The sequence below is a fragment of the Hypanus sabinus genome, chromosome 23, assembly GCF_030144855.1.
Source record: "Hypanus sabinus isolate sHypSab1 chromosome 23, sHypSab1.hap1, whole genome shotgun sequence".
Lineage (NCBI taxonomy): Eukaryota > Metazoa > Chordata > Chondrichthyes > Myliobatiformes > Dasyatidae > Hypanus > Hypanus sabinus.
Window position 1 is genome coordinate 61,423,762 of NC_082728.1, and position 17,439 is coordinate 61,441,200.

Consider the following 17,439-nt stretch of genomic DNA (forward strand, 5'->3'; position numbering starts at 1 on the left):
ATCCCTGCAGAAAGCAGAGAGGTGTAGAGAGGGAAAGATGTGCTTACTGGTGGGGTCCTGTTGAAGCTGGCGGAAGTTGTGGAGGATAATGTGCTGGATCCGGAGGCTGGTGGGGTGGTAGGTGAGGACAAGGGGAACATGGTCTCTGTTGTGGTGACGGGAGGATGCGTTGAGGGCTGAAGTGCGGGAAATGGAGGAGATGCGGGTGAGGGCATTGTTGGTGATGGCAGAAGGGAAACCACGATTCTTAAAGAAAGAGGACATTTGCGATGTCCTGGAACGGAAGGCCTCATCCTCCCCGCTGCCCGACCTGCTGAGTTCATCCAGCTTATGTACACGTTGATTTGACCACAGCATCTGCAGTGTACTTTGTGTTTACCTGTTAGTATGATTCTGCAAATGCAGCTTTGCCACCCTGACTTGTCTGTCCAACTCCCCAGATCATCGTGAGCAGTAGTGAATGGCTTCACCCTCTGTTCCCATCTCAGTCACGGGCTGAGAGAATTACTGATGAGAGAATTCAGAGACTCACTGATGAGGGAAAGGAGCCAGTGTAGGAGGAGGGAAGGGGGTAGTGTAGGAGGAGGTTGTGGGGATAGTTTGTGAAGTAGAGGCCAAGGAAGGAGTGGGGGTGGTGTGTGAGGGAATGGGGTTAGTGTACATGGGGAGGGTAGTATACATGGAGGGGAGGGGGCTGGTGTGTGAGGAGTGAGTGGGGGTGGTGTGCTGAGGAGATGGGGTGGTGTGTGAGGAGGTAGGTTTGTGTTTGAGGGGATGGGGTGGTGTGTGAGGGGGTAGGTTGTTTGAGGGGATGGGGGTGGTGTATGAAGGTGTAGGTTTGTGTGTGACGGGGTAGTTTGGTGTATGAAGGTGTAGGTTTGTGTGTGACGGGGTAGTTTGGTGTATGAAGGTGTAGGTTGGTGTGTGAGGGGATGGGGTGGTGTGTGAGGGGGTCGGGTGGTGTGTGAGGGGATGGGTTGGTGCGTGGGGGATGGGGTGGTGCGTGGGGGATGGGGTGGTGCGCGAGGGGGTGGGGTGGTGCGCGAGGGGGTCGGGTGGTGCGTGAGGGGTAGATTGGTGTTTGAGGGGATGGGTTGGTGCGTGGGGGATGGGTTGGTGCGTGAGGGGATGGGGTGGTGCGTGGGGGATGGGTTGGTGCGTGAGGGGGTGGGGTGGTGCGCGAGGGGGTGGGGTGGTGCGCAAGGGGGTAGGTTGGTGCGCGAGGGGGTAGGTTGGTGCGCGAGGGGATGGGGTTTCTATGATGTTAGGCCGCAGTGTTTCCTTAACTTTCCCAAAAATGAATTTGCTGTGTGAAATCTGGTGCCTCAGTTGTTACTGGGTGGCTGCCCAGTTTTGTACAGCGTTTTCACACACTGAGCATTTTGTAGTGCTGTTATGGATTATTCATGTGCTTGTTATCAATGAACTATGTTACTTAGGGGTATTGTTTTTCTTTCCCTGCGTGATGTTAGTGAGGCTAGATTTTGTGACAGTGCAGTTTCCTCTGTAACTGAAGATGAACATTTAAAATTAACCATTTTAAATTTGTCTGCTCTATTCTAAGTATTGTATTTACATGGCAACTCTAAAACACACAAGCTCTTTCCTTCAGTGGGGCAGAATGTAAACCACCACCTGTGTGTTCCCTTCTGAATCACACATTGTCCTCTGGAGCTAAATGTTGGAACTTCTCCTTCAGCGAAGGGCTGCATGAATTCAGCGATCTATTCAGTGCTGGCTCTTGAGGATAGGCATATGTACCAGCAGTGAACACATCTTGAAAACTGATTAACTGAAGAAAACATTCCATCGTGCAGGTTTATCCACTGAGGACTTCCCCCTGCTTCAGTCACTTGTCCAGAAACCACAGGATTTGGTTTCTGAGTCTCAGAATCAATGTCCCTTTCAGATACTTGACATATCAGCTGTGCAACGTGTTTCAGTGTAGGTTTAACAATGTGTGACTGCAAGGTTTGTGTCTGGTCAGTTGCCCAGTTCTGGAGCATGCTGCAGTACTGCTGAGTCCAGCTAACCTGGAGAATCGTAATTCAATGTGCCTTTTCCTCACCCATAGATAAAGCCACAAACCCTGCAAATCGTCAGGAAGATTGGGAGTACATCATCGGCTTCTGTGACCAGGTCAACAAGGAGTTGGAAGGGTGTGTAAAGAAATGTTTATGTTGCACTTATTTACAGAATATTTGTTGAAAGATTTTATTCTTCATTCCTTTCTCCAGAGTTTTTAGGGCTGATAACAACTGACAGAAGAACAAAATGAAAAATAATTTGCATCTAGCTGATACTGGATAAGAGAAATGAGTGGGCCACCTCACCACTCCCATCACCAAATCTGCTCCGTATATTCCATATGATTGTCATTGATTCTCGTTCATCAGTTTGTATGGATCCCCTGTTTCTTAATTTCATAGTTCAGAACCAATGAGGGTCTACAGCACACTATCGTGCAGAAGTCTTAGGCACACATATATAGTTACGGGGCTGAAAACCTTTGCACAGTACTGTAGTAATTTTATTTATTGCCCTCTACTGTTGCTGGGAAAAAAACAAATTCATGACATGTGAGTGATGACAAACCCGATTCTGGTATGAGTCTCTATTGTGGACTGAGAGTGGGAAGGGGGCAGGGAGAGGGGAATCATGGTTGGGAAAAGGGAAAGGGAGAGGGAACGGAAAGCACCAGAGAGACATTCTGTAATAATCAATAAACCAATTGTATGGTATCAGATTACTCTGCCAGGTGTCTCAGTGCTGGGTGTGCCTGCACCTGCTCCAATCCCAACCCTGGCACTCTTTCTCTGCCACCTATCCTCACACCACCCCTGTCCTGCGGCACCCCACCCTCACCATTCCCAACATCTTTTGCTCCCGCAAGATTTATAAACTCACTCTCCACTCCACATTAATAAATACAGTTCTGTCAAAAGTCTTGGGCACCCTAGCTTCCCTCTCCCTCCCCCCTCTCTACCTCTCTCTCTGACATATCAGCTGTGCAACGAGTTTCAGTGTAGGTTTAACAATGTGTGACTGCAAGGTTTGTGTCTGGTCAGTTGCCCAGTTCTGGAGCATGCTGCAGTACTGCTGAGTCCAGCTAACCTGGAGAATCGTAATTCAATGTGCCTTTTCCTCACCCATAGATAAAGCCACAAACCCTGCAAATCGTCAGGAATATAATGAGTACATCATTGGCTTCAGCTCTTATATATAACTTTTTGCACAGTACTGTATGTCCCTCAAGGGTACCGAGCTCCAAACATTTCACAACTTTCTGACCATGTTCTTTCCAATTAGACATTTAAAAATAAATAATGGATTTCCTATCAACTGCCTCTTCTAGAAGAAATTTTGAGTTTGAAAATATTCCAGGAATGTGCTCTCTAGTTCTAGAGGGGGTGTAAACCCCTTCAATTTTCAGAAAGATCACCTCCTACTCTTGCAGATTCCACTTTGTGTGAGGCCATTTGATTCAGTATCTCTTTATTGCGACGTGACAGTGAAAATAGGAATAGGATGAGGTGGAGGATAAATGTGTGGCTGAGGGATTGAAGCAGGGGGTAGGGATTCAGGTTTCTGGATCATTTGGACCACTTTTGGGGCAGGTGTGACCTGTACAAAAAGGACGGGTTGCACTCGAATCCCAGAGGGACCAATATCCTGGCAGGGAGGTTTGATAAGGCTTACTGGGGAGAGTTTAATCTAGAATTGTTGGGGGGTGGGAACTGAACTAAAGAAACTGGGGAAGAGGAGGTTGGCTCACAAATAGAGAAAGCTTGCAGACAGAGCGAGAGGGAGGATAGGCAGGTGATAGAGAAGGGATGCGCTCAGACCGAAGGTTTGAGATGTGTCTATTTCAACGCAAGGAGTGTTGTGAACAAAGTGATGAGCTTAGAGTGTGGATCAGTACTTGGAGATGTGATGTGGTGGCCATTACAGAGACTTAGATGGCTCAGGGACAGGAATGGTTACTTCAAGTGCCGGGTTTTAGTTGTTTCAGAAAGGACAGGGAGGGAGGCAAAAGAGGTGGGGGTGTGGCACTGTTGATCAGAGATAGTGTCACGGCTGCAGAAAAGGTGGACATCATGGAAGGATTGTCTGTGGAGTCTCTGTGGGTGGATGTTAGGAACAGGAAGGGGTCAATAACTTTACTGGGTGTTTTTTATAGGCTGCCCAGTAGTAACAGGGATATCAAGGAGCAGATAGAGAAACAGATCCTGGAAAGGCATAATAATCATAGAGTTGTTGTAATGGGAGATTTTAGTTTCCCAAATATCAATTGGCATCTCCCGAGAGCAAGGGGTTTAGATGGAGTGAACTTTGTTAGGTGTGTTCAGGAAGGCTTCTTGACACAATATGTAGATAAGCCTACAAGAGGAGAGGCTGTACTTGATTTGGTATTGGGAAATTAACCTGGTCATGTATCAGATCTCTCAGTGGGAGAGCACTTTGTTGATAGCGATCATAATTCTGTCTCCTTTACAATTGCATTGGAAAGAGATAGGAACAGATGAGTTAGAAAAGCATTTAATTGGAGTAAGGGGAATTATGAGGCTATCAGGCAGGAAATTGGAGGCTTAAATTGGAAACAGATGTTCTCAGGGTAAATTATGGAAAAAATGTGGCAAGTATTCAGGGCATATTTGTGTGAAGTTCTGCATAGGTACTTTCCAATGAGACAGGGAAGTTATGGTAGGGTACAGGAACCGTGGTGTACAAAGGCTGTAATAAATCTAGTCAAGAAGAAAAAAGCTTACAAAAGGTTCAGAGAGCTAGGTAATGTTAGAGATCTAGAAGATTATAAGGCTAACAGGAAGGAGTTTAAGAAGGAAATTAGGAGAGCCAGAAGGGGCTATGAGAAGGCCTTGGCGGGCAGCATTAAGGAAAACCCCAAGGCATTCTACAAGTATGTGAAGAGCAGGAGGATAAGACGTGAAAGAATAGAACCTATCAAGTGTGACAGTCGGAAAGTGTGTATGGAAACGGAGGAAATAGCAGAGGTACTTAATGAATACTTTACTTCAGTATTCAACATGGAAAAGGATCTTGGTGATTGTAGTGATGACTTTCAGCAGACTGAAAAGCTTGAGCATGTAGATATTATGAAAGAGGATGTGCTGGAGCTTTTGGAAAGCATCAAGTTGGATAAGTCGCCGGGACTGGACGAGATGTACCCCAGGCTTCTGTGGGAGGCGAGGGAGGAGATTGCTGAGCCTCTGGCGATGATCTTTGCCTCATCAATGGGGACGGTAGAGGTTCTGGAGGATTGGTGTATTGTGAATGTTTTTCCTTTATTCAAGAAAGGGAGTACAGTCAGCCCTCCTTATCCGTGGATTCCGTATGTGCGGATTCAACCAACCGCCAATTGGGAAAACCCGGAAGTTTTCTCTCCAGCACTCGTTGCTTGAGCATGAACAAACTATTTTTTCTTGACATTATTCCCTAAACAATACAGTATAACAACTATTTACATAGCATTTGCATTGTATTAGGTATTATAAGTAATCTAGAGATGATTTTAAAGTACAGGCAGTCCCCGGGTTATGAATGAGTTCCATTCTTGAGTCCATCTTTAAGTCAGATTTGAAGTCGGAACAGGTACATCCGGTATTATTTAGCGTCAGTTAGTCAAGCGTTTTTCTTAGTAAATAATACATATTTTACCTTTCTATGCATATAAAACACTTAAGAAGCATATAGATTTCAATAATTTAACCACTGTGTTGCTTAGTAATAATTGTAGCTTTCATCGGGAAAGGGCCTTTCACATGCTCCATTGAAATTGTTCCAATCGTTGACCAATTGTAGCCTAACTCTTTTCCAATGACCGATGGTGTTTAATCTCTTTCCGATCGCTTTATTACTTCCACCTTATTTTCAATCACGATCGTCATTATTTTCGTGAACAGAAACACTGCAGGTTCAGAGCTGCGACGCCAGGTCCTAATGTCCACCGCACGGAGACATGTTAAATAAAGTCCAGGGTTCCACTGGGTCCTAAAGACCATTGCGCTGATACATGTTAAATAAGGGATTTGAGCATCCGCGAATTTTGGTATCTACGGGGGGGGGGGGGTCCCAGAACCAATCCCCTACAGATAAGAGGGCCAACTGTATAGATAGCCCAGGAAGTTATAGAGCAATGAGTCTTACTGGTTGGTAAGCTGATGGAGAAGATCCTGAGAGGCAGTATTAATGAACATTTGGAGAGGCATAGTATGATTAGGAGTAGTCAGCATGGCTTTGTAAAATGCAGGTCGTGCCTTATGAGCCTGATTGTGGTTTTTGAGGATGTGGCTAAACATATTGATGAAGGAAGAGTAGTAGATGTAGTGTATATGGATTTCAGCAAGGCATTTGATAAGGTACCCCATTTGCAAGGCTTATTGAGAAAGTAAGGAGGTGTGGGATCGAAGGGGACATTGCTTTGTGGATCCAGAACTGGCTCGCCCAAAGAAGGCAAAGAATGGTTGTAGATGGCTCATATTCTGCATGGAGGTTGGCCACCAGTGGAATGCCTCAGGGATCTGTTCTGGGACCCTTACTCTTCGTGATTTTTATAAATGACCTGGATGAGGAAGTGGAGGGATGGGTTAGTAAGTTTGCTGATGACACAAAGGTTGGAGGTGTTGTGGATAGTGTGGAGGGCTGTCAGAGGTTACAGCAGGACATCGATAGGATGCAAAACTGGGCTGAGAAGTGGCAGATAGAGTTCAACTCAGGTAAGTGTGAAGTGGTTCATTTTGGTAGGTCAAATGTGATGGCAGAATAGAGTATTAATGGTAAATGACCTGGATGAGGAAGTGGAGGGATGGGACCCTGGTCAGAACCCACTTGGAGTACTGTGCTCAGTTCTGGTTGCCTCACTACAGGAAGGACATGGAAGCTGTAGAAAGGGTGCAGAGGAGATTTACAAGGATGTTGCCTGGATTAGGGAGCATGCCTTATGAGAATAGGTTGAGTGAACTCGGCCTTTTCTCCTTGGAGCGACGAAGGATGAGAGGTGATCTGATAGAGGTGTACAAGATGATGAGAGGTATTGATTGTGTGGATAGTCAGGGATTTTTCCCAGGGCTGAAATGGCTGCCACAAGAGAACACAGGTTTAAAGTGCTGTGGAGTAGGTATAGAAGAGATGTCAGGGGTAAGTTTTTTACTTAGAGAGTGGTGAGTGCTTGGACTGGCCTGCTGGCAACGATGGTGGAGGTGGATACGATAGGGTCTTTTAAGAGGCTTTTAGATAGGTACATGGAGCTTAGTAAAATGGAGGGCTATAGGTAAACCTAGTAATTTCTAAGGTAGGGACATGTTCGGCACAACTTTGTGGGTCAAAGTGCCTATATGGTGCTGTCGGTTTTCTGTTTCAATGTATGTATGTTTCTAAATTGCCCAATCCATGATCTAAACAATTTACATTTCTCCTCCTCTAGAGCAAGTTTCTCCTTTCTTGTGTACCAATGCCACAATTGCCCAGCATTCTCCAGGTGTTTTGTTTCACCAAAGTCCTGTGTGGTTCCCGATTCACTGCAACCCCTTCCAAAACAGAGCAACATCATGTGTTTCTTACAAATCAGAACAGCAGCTGCTGGAAATAAGTAAAAGCAGTAAGCGATGGGAAAACCCAGCAGGTCAGGCTGCATCTCTGGATAGAGAAACACCAAGTGAAAGATTTTTATTTTCTAATTTTTTTTGCCAAGCTAGCTAATTTTACATTTTCCTACATAATACTTCATCAGCCATTTTTCTGACTTCTCTCTTAATCAATCACCATGAAGACTCAGTTTTTACACCCCATTGCTCATTCTCCTGCCTTAACCATCATTATTAATATAGATTGCAAGCAGCTGAACCCCAGTTCTGCTCAGTGTGACAAAGGTATATCGATCAAATGTGGGCGAATGGGACACTGGGCCTTGTTTGGCAACTCCACGATCTGCAGTCAACAAACTGAAATTGATCTTTATCTTTGTTTGTTTTCAGTTCTTTATCTGATCCATTCTGTTAATTTCGCCCAGTCGTTGATAGGTGGGCATGCTACTCACATTTGCCACTGAAATGCTTGTTTGACCCAGAAAAGTAACCCTTGCTGGCTGAGGCTACGTCCACACTAGACTGGATAATTTTGAAAACGCCGGTTTCGCGTAAAAACCATAGGCATCCACACCAAGCATTTTTGAAAATACTTCGGTACACATTAAAACGGGTATTTGGGTGAATCTCCTCCTACTGAGCATGTGCAAGACATATCTGCAGAAAACAAGAGACATGTTTGGTGTTGAATCTTGCTGTGAAAGTGCACATTTGTACTGTTTCAGACTAGAAAAACTTAAAAGGAAATTGCCAAATGATGGACAGCTGTTGGCTCTCGCGCAGGAGGACTTAAAACTAAAAATAAACAAATACTGGAGCATATGGAGGCAACAGACAGGGAGTTCACTGACAGTATGACCCGGCTGATGACGAACGTTGAAAAACTGACTAACTCTGTTGCATTAATAAAGCACCTTGTTAAATGTATAAAACATGCCTGCATCAGTGTTACCTTGTAGAGTCGGCCCTCCTTATCAGCGAGGGATTGGTTTCAGGACCCCTCGCGGATACCAAAAAACGCGGATGCTCAAGTCCTTTATTCAACCTGACTCAATGCAGTGGACCTTAGGACCCAGCGGAACCCCAGACCTTATTTAACCTGGCTCAGTGCGGTGAACATTAAGACCCGACGGCAGAGTTCTGAATCCGTAGTGTTTCTGTTCACGAAAATAATCACGATCGCGATTGAAAATAAAGTGGAAATAATAAAGTGATTGGGAAGAGGTGAAACACCATCCGTCATTGTAAAAGCGTTAGGCTACAGTTGGTCAACGATTGGAACAATTTTAAAGGATAAAGTGAGAAAGGCCCTGCCGTGATGAAAGCTACAATTATTAAGCAACGCAGTGGTTTAATTATTTTGTTTTGGGTTTTTGATCCTCCACGTCAACCAGACATGGATGGAGAGCGCGCTTGGGGACAATCTGTCATTGGATCGAACTCGGGAACTTCCATTTCTGAGCACGATGCTGAAACGTACATTCTTAAGTGTTTTATATGCATAGAAAGGTAAGGTATATACTAAGACATTTGACAAATTGACGCTAAATAATACCTGATGTACCTGTTCTGACTTACTTAGTAAGAGAACTTCTGATTTTTCTTCATCCCGATCCACGATAACCTCACATCCTCATGTATACTTTAAGTCATCTCTAGATTACTTATAATACCTAATACAATGTAAATGCTATGTAAATAGTTATTATACTGTATTGCTTAGGGAATAATGACAAGAAAAAAAGTCTGTACATGCTCGAACAACAAGTGCTGGAAGAGCACTTCCGGGTTTTCGCGATTCACGGTTGGTTAAATTCGTGCATGCAGAACTCGCGGCTTAGGAGGGCCGACTGTATTTCTGTACAATGTTACATTAGGCTGTTACACATCTATTGTCAGAGAAGTACTTGCATAAATAGGTAAACCACCTTCGTACGAGCAAGGACAGAAAACAGGGCAAAGTGAGTATACTTATTTATTCAGTAAGTTATATGTCTAAGTATTTGGTGAGTACATTTCTAACTCTTCTGGCTTCAGTCTCTTTGCCTTCTGTTCTGAAATTGGTAGGTCGTGTGGGGGTTGCGTTCAAGAAAACAATGAAATGCTGCACTGCACCACCATCTGTTCTGGCACGTCATGACGGCATTTCCAGAAATCTCTGGTTACCCCGTCCACACTGCTCTGCCTAATCGCTGTTTTCAAATTTACACACTCCGGAGGGTGTTTTGGAAAAGCTCCTTTTTCGGGGGAGGAAAATGTTGTTTCGGTGTGGACAGAGGGACAAAACAAAGAGCAAACTCTTCGGTTATGGATTTATCTGGTCTAGTGTGGATGTAGCTTGAAACCATCCTGGGGCTGTTTAGTGGGGTGCCAAGCCTTCTTAGCACCTTGTATTGAAAACAACAGCAATTCTCTAGACAATTGTAATTTAACAAGTGCTAATGAGTTGATAAAAGTCCTTTTCTGTAACAACTCAGATTTTCAATTGTGTGTCAAATGACCTGGTCTGGGATCAGGACAGCTACAGATAAGCAATGTTCCTCTGTAATATTGACAAGGGATTGCTGCATTAACGGAAGTAGGAGAGTATGATCCCATCTGTGTTGGGTAGGGTAGGAAGGAGGCAGAAATTATCTTGCTGGCTGAATAAAATCAGCCCATGTGACCTTAAATGCAAGGCCTGGGGGGATTTGCCTTGTCTGTACCTTTGCCTGAGCTGGATTTACACCGTCCCCTCAGATCAATTCCCCTTGTCCCATGATAGACTCCTGCCTTGATACCAGTGGAAAAGTACCTTTATTTACCCAACCTAAAGCTCTTTAACTTCTCTCCTCAGACCACAAATTGCTGTCCGGTTGCTGGCTCATAAAATCCAGTCTCCACAGGAGTGGGAAGCAGTGCAAGCCCTTACTGTAAGTACGGAGTCACATGTCTTTATGTCACTGAGTTGAAGGGAGGAGGGTTGCATCCACCTGTGAGTGAGGATGAGGCAGAACTTGGTCTCTGGCCATTCTGGACCCCCTCACTGAAGTTCGAGGGCTAGCTCTGTGAAGTCAGTGTGGTAGCTGGTGCTTAGCCACTCCTCCACCTTAATGCACAGATAGCTTCCATTTCACAAATGAAATACAAGATCAGGACAGTCACAGCCAGTCCCTCAGCAATCGATCTGACCATCACACTGCTTTGAAGCTCGGGCACTTTGATGTCAACATCGCTGAAAGGTGAGCAGGAGATGGGCAGCTAAGATAGTCTGGAAGTGGGTGCATCTTCTACTGTAGAGGCAAACCAAGGAAAGGATGCTGTTGCCCTCACCATCCAGAGATGAGCAACTTGCCCTGCCTCAAACTACAGTTATGGGTACACACAAAACCCTGGAACCTTGGGAAGAGGCCAAACTGGACTCTTACTCCAACCCAGTCCACATCCCAACTTACTCACATGGATGACTTCAGTACCAGGGTGGGGAATGACAACACACACAAAATGCTGGTAGAACACAGCAGGCCTGGCAGGATCTGTAGGGAGAAGCGCTGTCGACGTTTCGGGCCGAGACCCTTCATCAGGACATCAGGAATTATCTCGGCCCGAAACGTCGACAGCACTTCTCCTTATAGACGCTGCCTGGCCTGCTGTGTTCCACCAGCATTTGGTGTGTGTTGTTTGAATTTCCAGCATCTGCAGATTTCCTCGTGTTTGCTGGGGAATGATAAATCTGCCAGGATGGTGTAAATACCAAGGAAGGTGTAGGAAGACTAGCTCTAGTGAGATGGTCCTCCTGATGGAATGTTTGAGGCAAAACATTGTCATAAAAAGCACTCTGCTTCAATAGAGGGGTAAGCAGAAGACCTACAGAGACTGGACTGGCACCACAGTGTTAGGTTTACATCATCACAAAGGTATCTGCATCACCTCAGCTGGAATAACTGCTCCGACGACCGCCAGCTGATCTGTGAAATCCCTTAACACATCAGCCTCGTCGTAGTGCAGGGACCCTGGTTCCATCCCAACCTTGGGTGCTGTCTGCGTGGAGCTCGGACGTTCCCCTTGTGACTACGTGTATATCTGTTGCGTGCACTGCTTTCCTCCGACATCCCACACGCGTGATGGTCAGTTATTTGGCAACATTAGTGGCAAAAGCATTAAAAGTTGATAAACATGTGAGAGGGAATAGTTTGCAACGGTACGGGAAGCAAGGGGAGAGGATTATAATTGATGGATTCACTAATCTGGGGGCTGCCATTGACCCTATGGGCTGAATGAGGGTGAATTTATAAAGGACAAAGAGTCAGTGCTACTGGAAGCACGAGTCCCTCAACTATCCCATGGCAGCTTTAGAAAGCAGCCTCTTGCCATTATAGAACTTATTTTCAAAAGCAATTTCTGGACCCCCTCTAATGTCATTACATTCTTAATCTAACATGATGACCAGTATTGAAAGTAGTTCTGCATTGATGCCAATATTTTATATAAGTTTAGTCTTCGTTGCTTTTGTACTCTATCCCGCTACTAATGAGCAAATCAACACTGAGGTCAGACTGTCCATGATGTCAGACGCGAGCAGACCCTCTGTTCTGAGCTGGGATAATGTTACCAGTCGGATAGAGGCTGTCTCTGGACGTGCCCAGAGACTCTTGGAAGATATCCACTGACCATTGTGGATTCCTGGCCTAGTGGATCAAGACCATTCAGGGTGGCATCGCGAACTAGGAGTCCATGAGCAGAGCACGCAGGAGCCCGATATAAATGTGGAGGAAATACACCGACCCACCAGTCCCCACTTGTCCCATCTGTAGAAACCATATCTCCTACGTTACCTCAGAACCAGAGCAGAAACAAGTCACCCTCTGTGTTTGTTTTTGAAAACAGTGCCTATTGTTTACTGATCTGTTATTGAAAACTGGGGGTCAGGATGATGCGTGATGTTCCAAGAACATAAGGACCAGAGGAAGGCCTAATAGCTGCATGAGCTTGCTTTACGTTCAGTGAGATCAGACTTGTACAACCTCTCACTCTTTATCACCTTTATCGGGATTTCCCTGCAAACATCTTGTTGCCGTTGTAGTTTAAAACCTTGACTCAGCAGCCATATCTCTGAGGTAGAGGTTTTCAAAGGTTCACAGTTTTGAGGGACAAGGATTTCTCCGTCTTGGCCATCTGAAATGGGCAGTCTCATATTCTGAAGCTTTGCCCTCTGATTTTAGATGCCGCCCCTCCCTGGGAAGCATCATCTGTCAATTCTTCTCAGAGTCTTGCATGCTTTAGTGATGCATGATATAATGTTAATGTTTTGGTTGAACCTAGGTCTTAGAAGCTTCTATGAAGAACTGTGGGCGGAGATTCCACAATGAAGTTGGAAAATTTCGATTCCTAAATGAATTAATCAAAGTGGTATCTCCAAAGGTGGGTTCCAGTACTGAGGTCTGAGCTGTGAGAGGGAAGAAAGTTATTCTTCAAATTCAAAGGCCCACATTTCTTGTCTGTACCTTGAACTGCTGCAGTCCAAATAGCGAACTAGGACAGCACTGTTCGGGAGATCCAGGGTATTGACACAATGAACTGGGACAGCACTGTTCGGGAGATCCAGGGTATTGACACAATGAACTGGGACAGCACTGTTCGGGAGATCCAGGGTATTGACACAATGAACTGGGACAGCGCTGTTCGGGAGATCCAGGGTATTGACACAATGAACTGGGACAGCACTGTTCGGGAGATCCAGGGTATTGACACAATGAACTGGGACAGCACTGTTCGGGAGATCCAGGGTATTGACACAATGAACTGGGACAGCACTGTTCGGGAGATCCAGGGTATTGACACAATGAACTGGGACAGCACTGTTCGGGAGATCCAGGGTATTGACACAATGAACTGGGACAGCACTGTTCGGGAGATCCAGGGTATTGACACAATGAACTGGGACAGCACTGTTCGGGAGATCCAGGGTATTGACACAATGAACTGGGACAGCGCTGTTCGGGAGATCCAGGGTATTGACACAATGAACTGGGACAGCACTGTTCGGGAGATCCAGGGTATTGACACAATGAACTGGGACAGCACTGTTCGGGAGATCCAGGGTATTGACACAATGAAAGTGAACAGTTGCTGATTATTTACAGTTCAAGGTGGTATATAAATTGGAGGAGGCCTAGAGTTGGTGAGGCGTCCTATGAGTTAACCTTCTTTGTGGTCAAGTTCACGAGTTTGGGAATATTGCTAATACTGTGGTAATGCTCCTTTAGCTGCAAACAAAGTACATGTACACTGGTACTGGAGAGAATCAATGATTGTGGGTTTGGAGATGCAAATCAAAACTGTTCCTTTGTTGTGAATGATGTCATGTTAATTGTGGTTATGAAACTGCACTCATCAAGTTCCATCACAGTTAAGACATGTTTTGGGAAGATTCAGAGAAAGGCAGAATACAAATTTTTTAGTTTATTTGTAGCTGCTGTATTTATATAGTTGGTCCAGTAGTTTTCATTAATACCAATACTGTTGAATTGCAATGGCTGATGATTCGGCTCATGCTGGAGACCATCACTGCCTTGGCCTTATGGAACCCTCAGAAAACTGTCTCCAACACCATCACCGACCTCATCAACCCAGCAAACTTGTAATTCTCTTACCCAACACTGCTCGCTTCTACCTTGTACCCAAGATCTACAAACCTGACTGACCGGTTAAGCCCATTGTCTCCGCCTGCTCCTGCCCCTCTGAATCTGTGCCCTCATACATCGACTCCATTCTATCTCCTTTGGTTCAGACCCTTCCCACCTGCATTTGCACTTCTCATGCTCTCAATCTCCTCGTTAACTTTCAGTTCTCTGGCACGTTTTCACCAGCCTCTATACACTTCTGCCCCCCATCAAGAAGGCCTTAAAGTTCTCCGTTTCTTTCTCGACAAACAACCCAACCAGTTCCCCTCCACCACCTCACTCCTCTGTTTGCCAGAATTGGTCCTCAGCCTCAACAATTTCTCCCACTTTCTCCAAACTCGGGGGGGGGGGGGGGGGAAGCTATGTCTGCCTTTTCATTGGCTATGTAGAACAGTCCATGATCCAAGCCTTCCCTGGTAATGCTCCCCAACTCTTCTTCCATTACATTGATGACTGCATTGTTGCTGTTTCATGCACTCGTGCTGAGCTCATCAATTTTGCCTCTAACTTCTACCCTGCCCTTAAATTCACTTGATCCATTTCTGACACCTCCCTTCCCTTTCTCGATCTCTCTGTCTCCATCTCTGGAGACAAATTGTCAACTGACATCTTTCTTAAACCTACTAATTCCCATGGTTATTTTGACTATACCTCTTCCAACCCTGTCTCCAGTAAAATCCCTTACCTCAGTTCCTTCACCTACATCTCATCTGTTCCTAGGATGCCGCTTTCCTGTCCAGAACATCGGAGACATCCTCGTCCTTCAAAGAACAGTTTCCCCTCCCTAACCGTTGACCTGTGTCTCCTTCTTTTCCTGAACATCCACACTTGCCCCATCTTCCCACCGCCTTACCTACCATTCTGTGAGCCTCCACATCCCCTGCAGCTTCTGCCATCTCCCTCCGTGATTCCCTTGATCTGCCCCCGGCAGCCGAAGTACTGTGAGTTTCAGTGGGCACTCGGACTAATCTGAGGTTAATTAAAATCCCACAGCTAGTGGCAGAGTCTCTAAGCCCTCACACCCAGGGTAGCCAGTCCTCATCTGCCTGGCTCCAGAGTGGAGATTGCTTTCCTGGCACTTATGCTCCATCCACCAAAAGCAGAATTTCCCTGTGGCCAAACATTTAAATTCCGTGCCTTCTCTTGTGCCAAAATGAGATCATGCTCAGGGTGGGGGAGCAACACTTTATATTCCATCTGGGTAGCCTTTATGAATATTAATTTCTCTTTTCAGTAAAAAAATTATTTTGTCCCCCTCCCCTCTTTTATTCCTCATTCTGGCCTCTTACCTCTTCTGCTTATCACTTCCCACTGTTCTGTTCCTCCTTCCCTTTCTCCCATGCCCCACTCTTATCAGATTCTTTCCTCTCCAGCCTTTTACCTTTCCTGCCCACCTGGCTTCACCTATCACCTTGCTATCCTCCTTCCCCTCTCCCACTTTATTATTCTGGCATTTTCCCCCTTCCTTTCCAGTCCTGATGAAGGGTCTCAGCCCGAAACATCGACTGTTTACTCATTTCCACAGATGCTGCCTGACCTGCGGAGTTCCTGCAGCATTTTATGTGTACAGTATTACATTTCTTTGTATGTTACTTGATAGGTACTGGCCCACGCCTGCGTGTTCTTCAGGTCTGTCTACATAATCTACATGGTGAACATCCCTAATTCTGACCCAGTGACAGAGGAAAAGGTGGCAGCTAATTCAACAACACTGCCCTGAGAAACTATGATTTCTTAGACTGAGATTAGCCTCCACCAAGCACAAACCACAACTGTGCTCAGCATGACCCCACTTCCCCCACTTTCCCCACTTTCCCCACTTCCCCCACTTCCCATTCTGGACTTTGATTCCACTGCTAGTCAGGTAACACACACAAAATGCTGGAAGACCTCTGCAGTTCAGGCAGCATCTATGGAGAGGACATTGTGGGTCAAGACCCTTTGATTGATGCTGTACTATTCTGTGTTCAAAGGGATGGAATAGGGTTGAAACTCCCCTATGCTTATTGTGGTCCAGAACAAATAGGGAATGATATTAACGTTGGAGTACTGTTGTGTAAGAGAACAATCAAAAAATGAACTTTGATCAACTTTATCAACATTAGCCATATGATGCTGTGCCCAAGGCCCAGGTAACTTGGAACCGGTAATGGGTGGGTTCAAGACATGACTTCTGTTGGAAACTCGGGAAGATACGGAACCAAGTTATGTGACAGAGTTAAATGGCTAAATGGCTCTAATCGAATTGGTTGAACCAAGGCTGAAAACTGAATAGCTTGTGAAAACTTAATGTTCTTTCTCTAGTATTTAGGAGACAGAATATCTGAAAAAGTGAAAACTAAAGTCATTGAATTACTCTTCAGCTGGACAGTTGCTCTCCCAGAGGAAACCAAAATTAAAGAAGCTTATCAAATGTTAAAGAAACAAGGTAGGTAGCATTTTCCAAAGAATTCTTTGACACTGTTCGTGTTTTATGTGTGAGTATTAACCTGGCAGTCTATTGAGCAGAAACTGTTTCCCAACAACCTGCATGGTTTGGAGGCAAGATCCGTCTGTGTAGTAGGCACTTTGACAACACTAGCAAATTTCTGTGCAGAATCCTCGAAATCCATTGGCAGGGTAATAGGCAGCAGAATGTCAGTTCCCTCTTCCACCCAGTGTGAAGTCCGAGTCTGGTCCATTGGACAGGTCACTTTATCCCTGTGCCTCACACCAGGTTCTGGAAACAGGCTGTGTCGCAACAGAGGATTCTCAGGAGGACAATTCAAAGATATTCTCAAATCCTCCTTGGGAGAAAGTAACACCCTGAACTGACTATTGCACACCCCTATCCTGCAACAACTCAGAATGGAGAAGAAGCATCTAGGAAAGCACATGAGGACCAAATGTGAGGAGTGAAAGGAGTGTCCCGGGTCCCAAACAGCCCCTGCCGCACCCATGACAAAGTCTGTGGCTTCCATTTCGACCTCAACAACCACCTTGGGCCCTATGAATTTGGAGTGAAAGCAAGTCATCTTCTGTCCTGATGAATTACCTAAGAAGAAATAATGGGATAGTTGCAAAAATAGGGTAGTCACTGAAGAATCTAGGTGAGGTTCATCTGCCCATGAGCATTATTGCAAGCGCAGAAGCTTGCTTTCCTGTACCCTATTTCATTACCAGCCTTACATCTCTTT

General features: G+C 45.4%; 1 protein-coding gene across 2 annotated transcripts in view; it reads left to right on the forward strand.

Annotated features, from left to right (window-relative positions):
* The window catches only part of gga3b (golgi associated, gamma adaptin ear containing, ARF binding protein 3b), a 77,182-nt gene that overhangs the window by 6,835 nt on the left and 52,908 nt on the right, over window positions 1–17,439 (forward strand). The window contains exons 2-5 of one of the 2 annotated variants that reach the window (XM_059948988.1): window positions 2,075–2,159; window positions 10,438–10,513; window positions 12,903–13,001; window positions 16,568–16,691. In XM_059948988.1, coding sequence (XP_059804971.1) covers window positions 2,075–2,159; window positions 10,438–10,513; window positions 12,903–13,001; window positions 16,568–16,691 — 384 coding nt within the window. Of the gene's footprint in view, window positions 1–2,074; window positions 2,160–10,437; window positions 10,514–12,902; window positions 13,002–16,567; window positions 16,692–17,439 lie in introns of those variants that run through there. The other variant, XM_059948989.1, reaches the window with a different exon arrangement.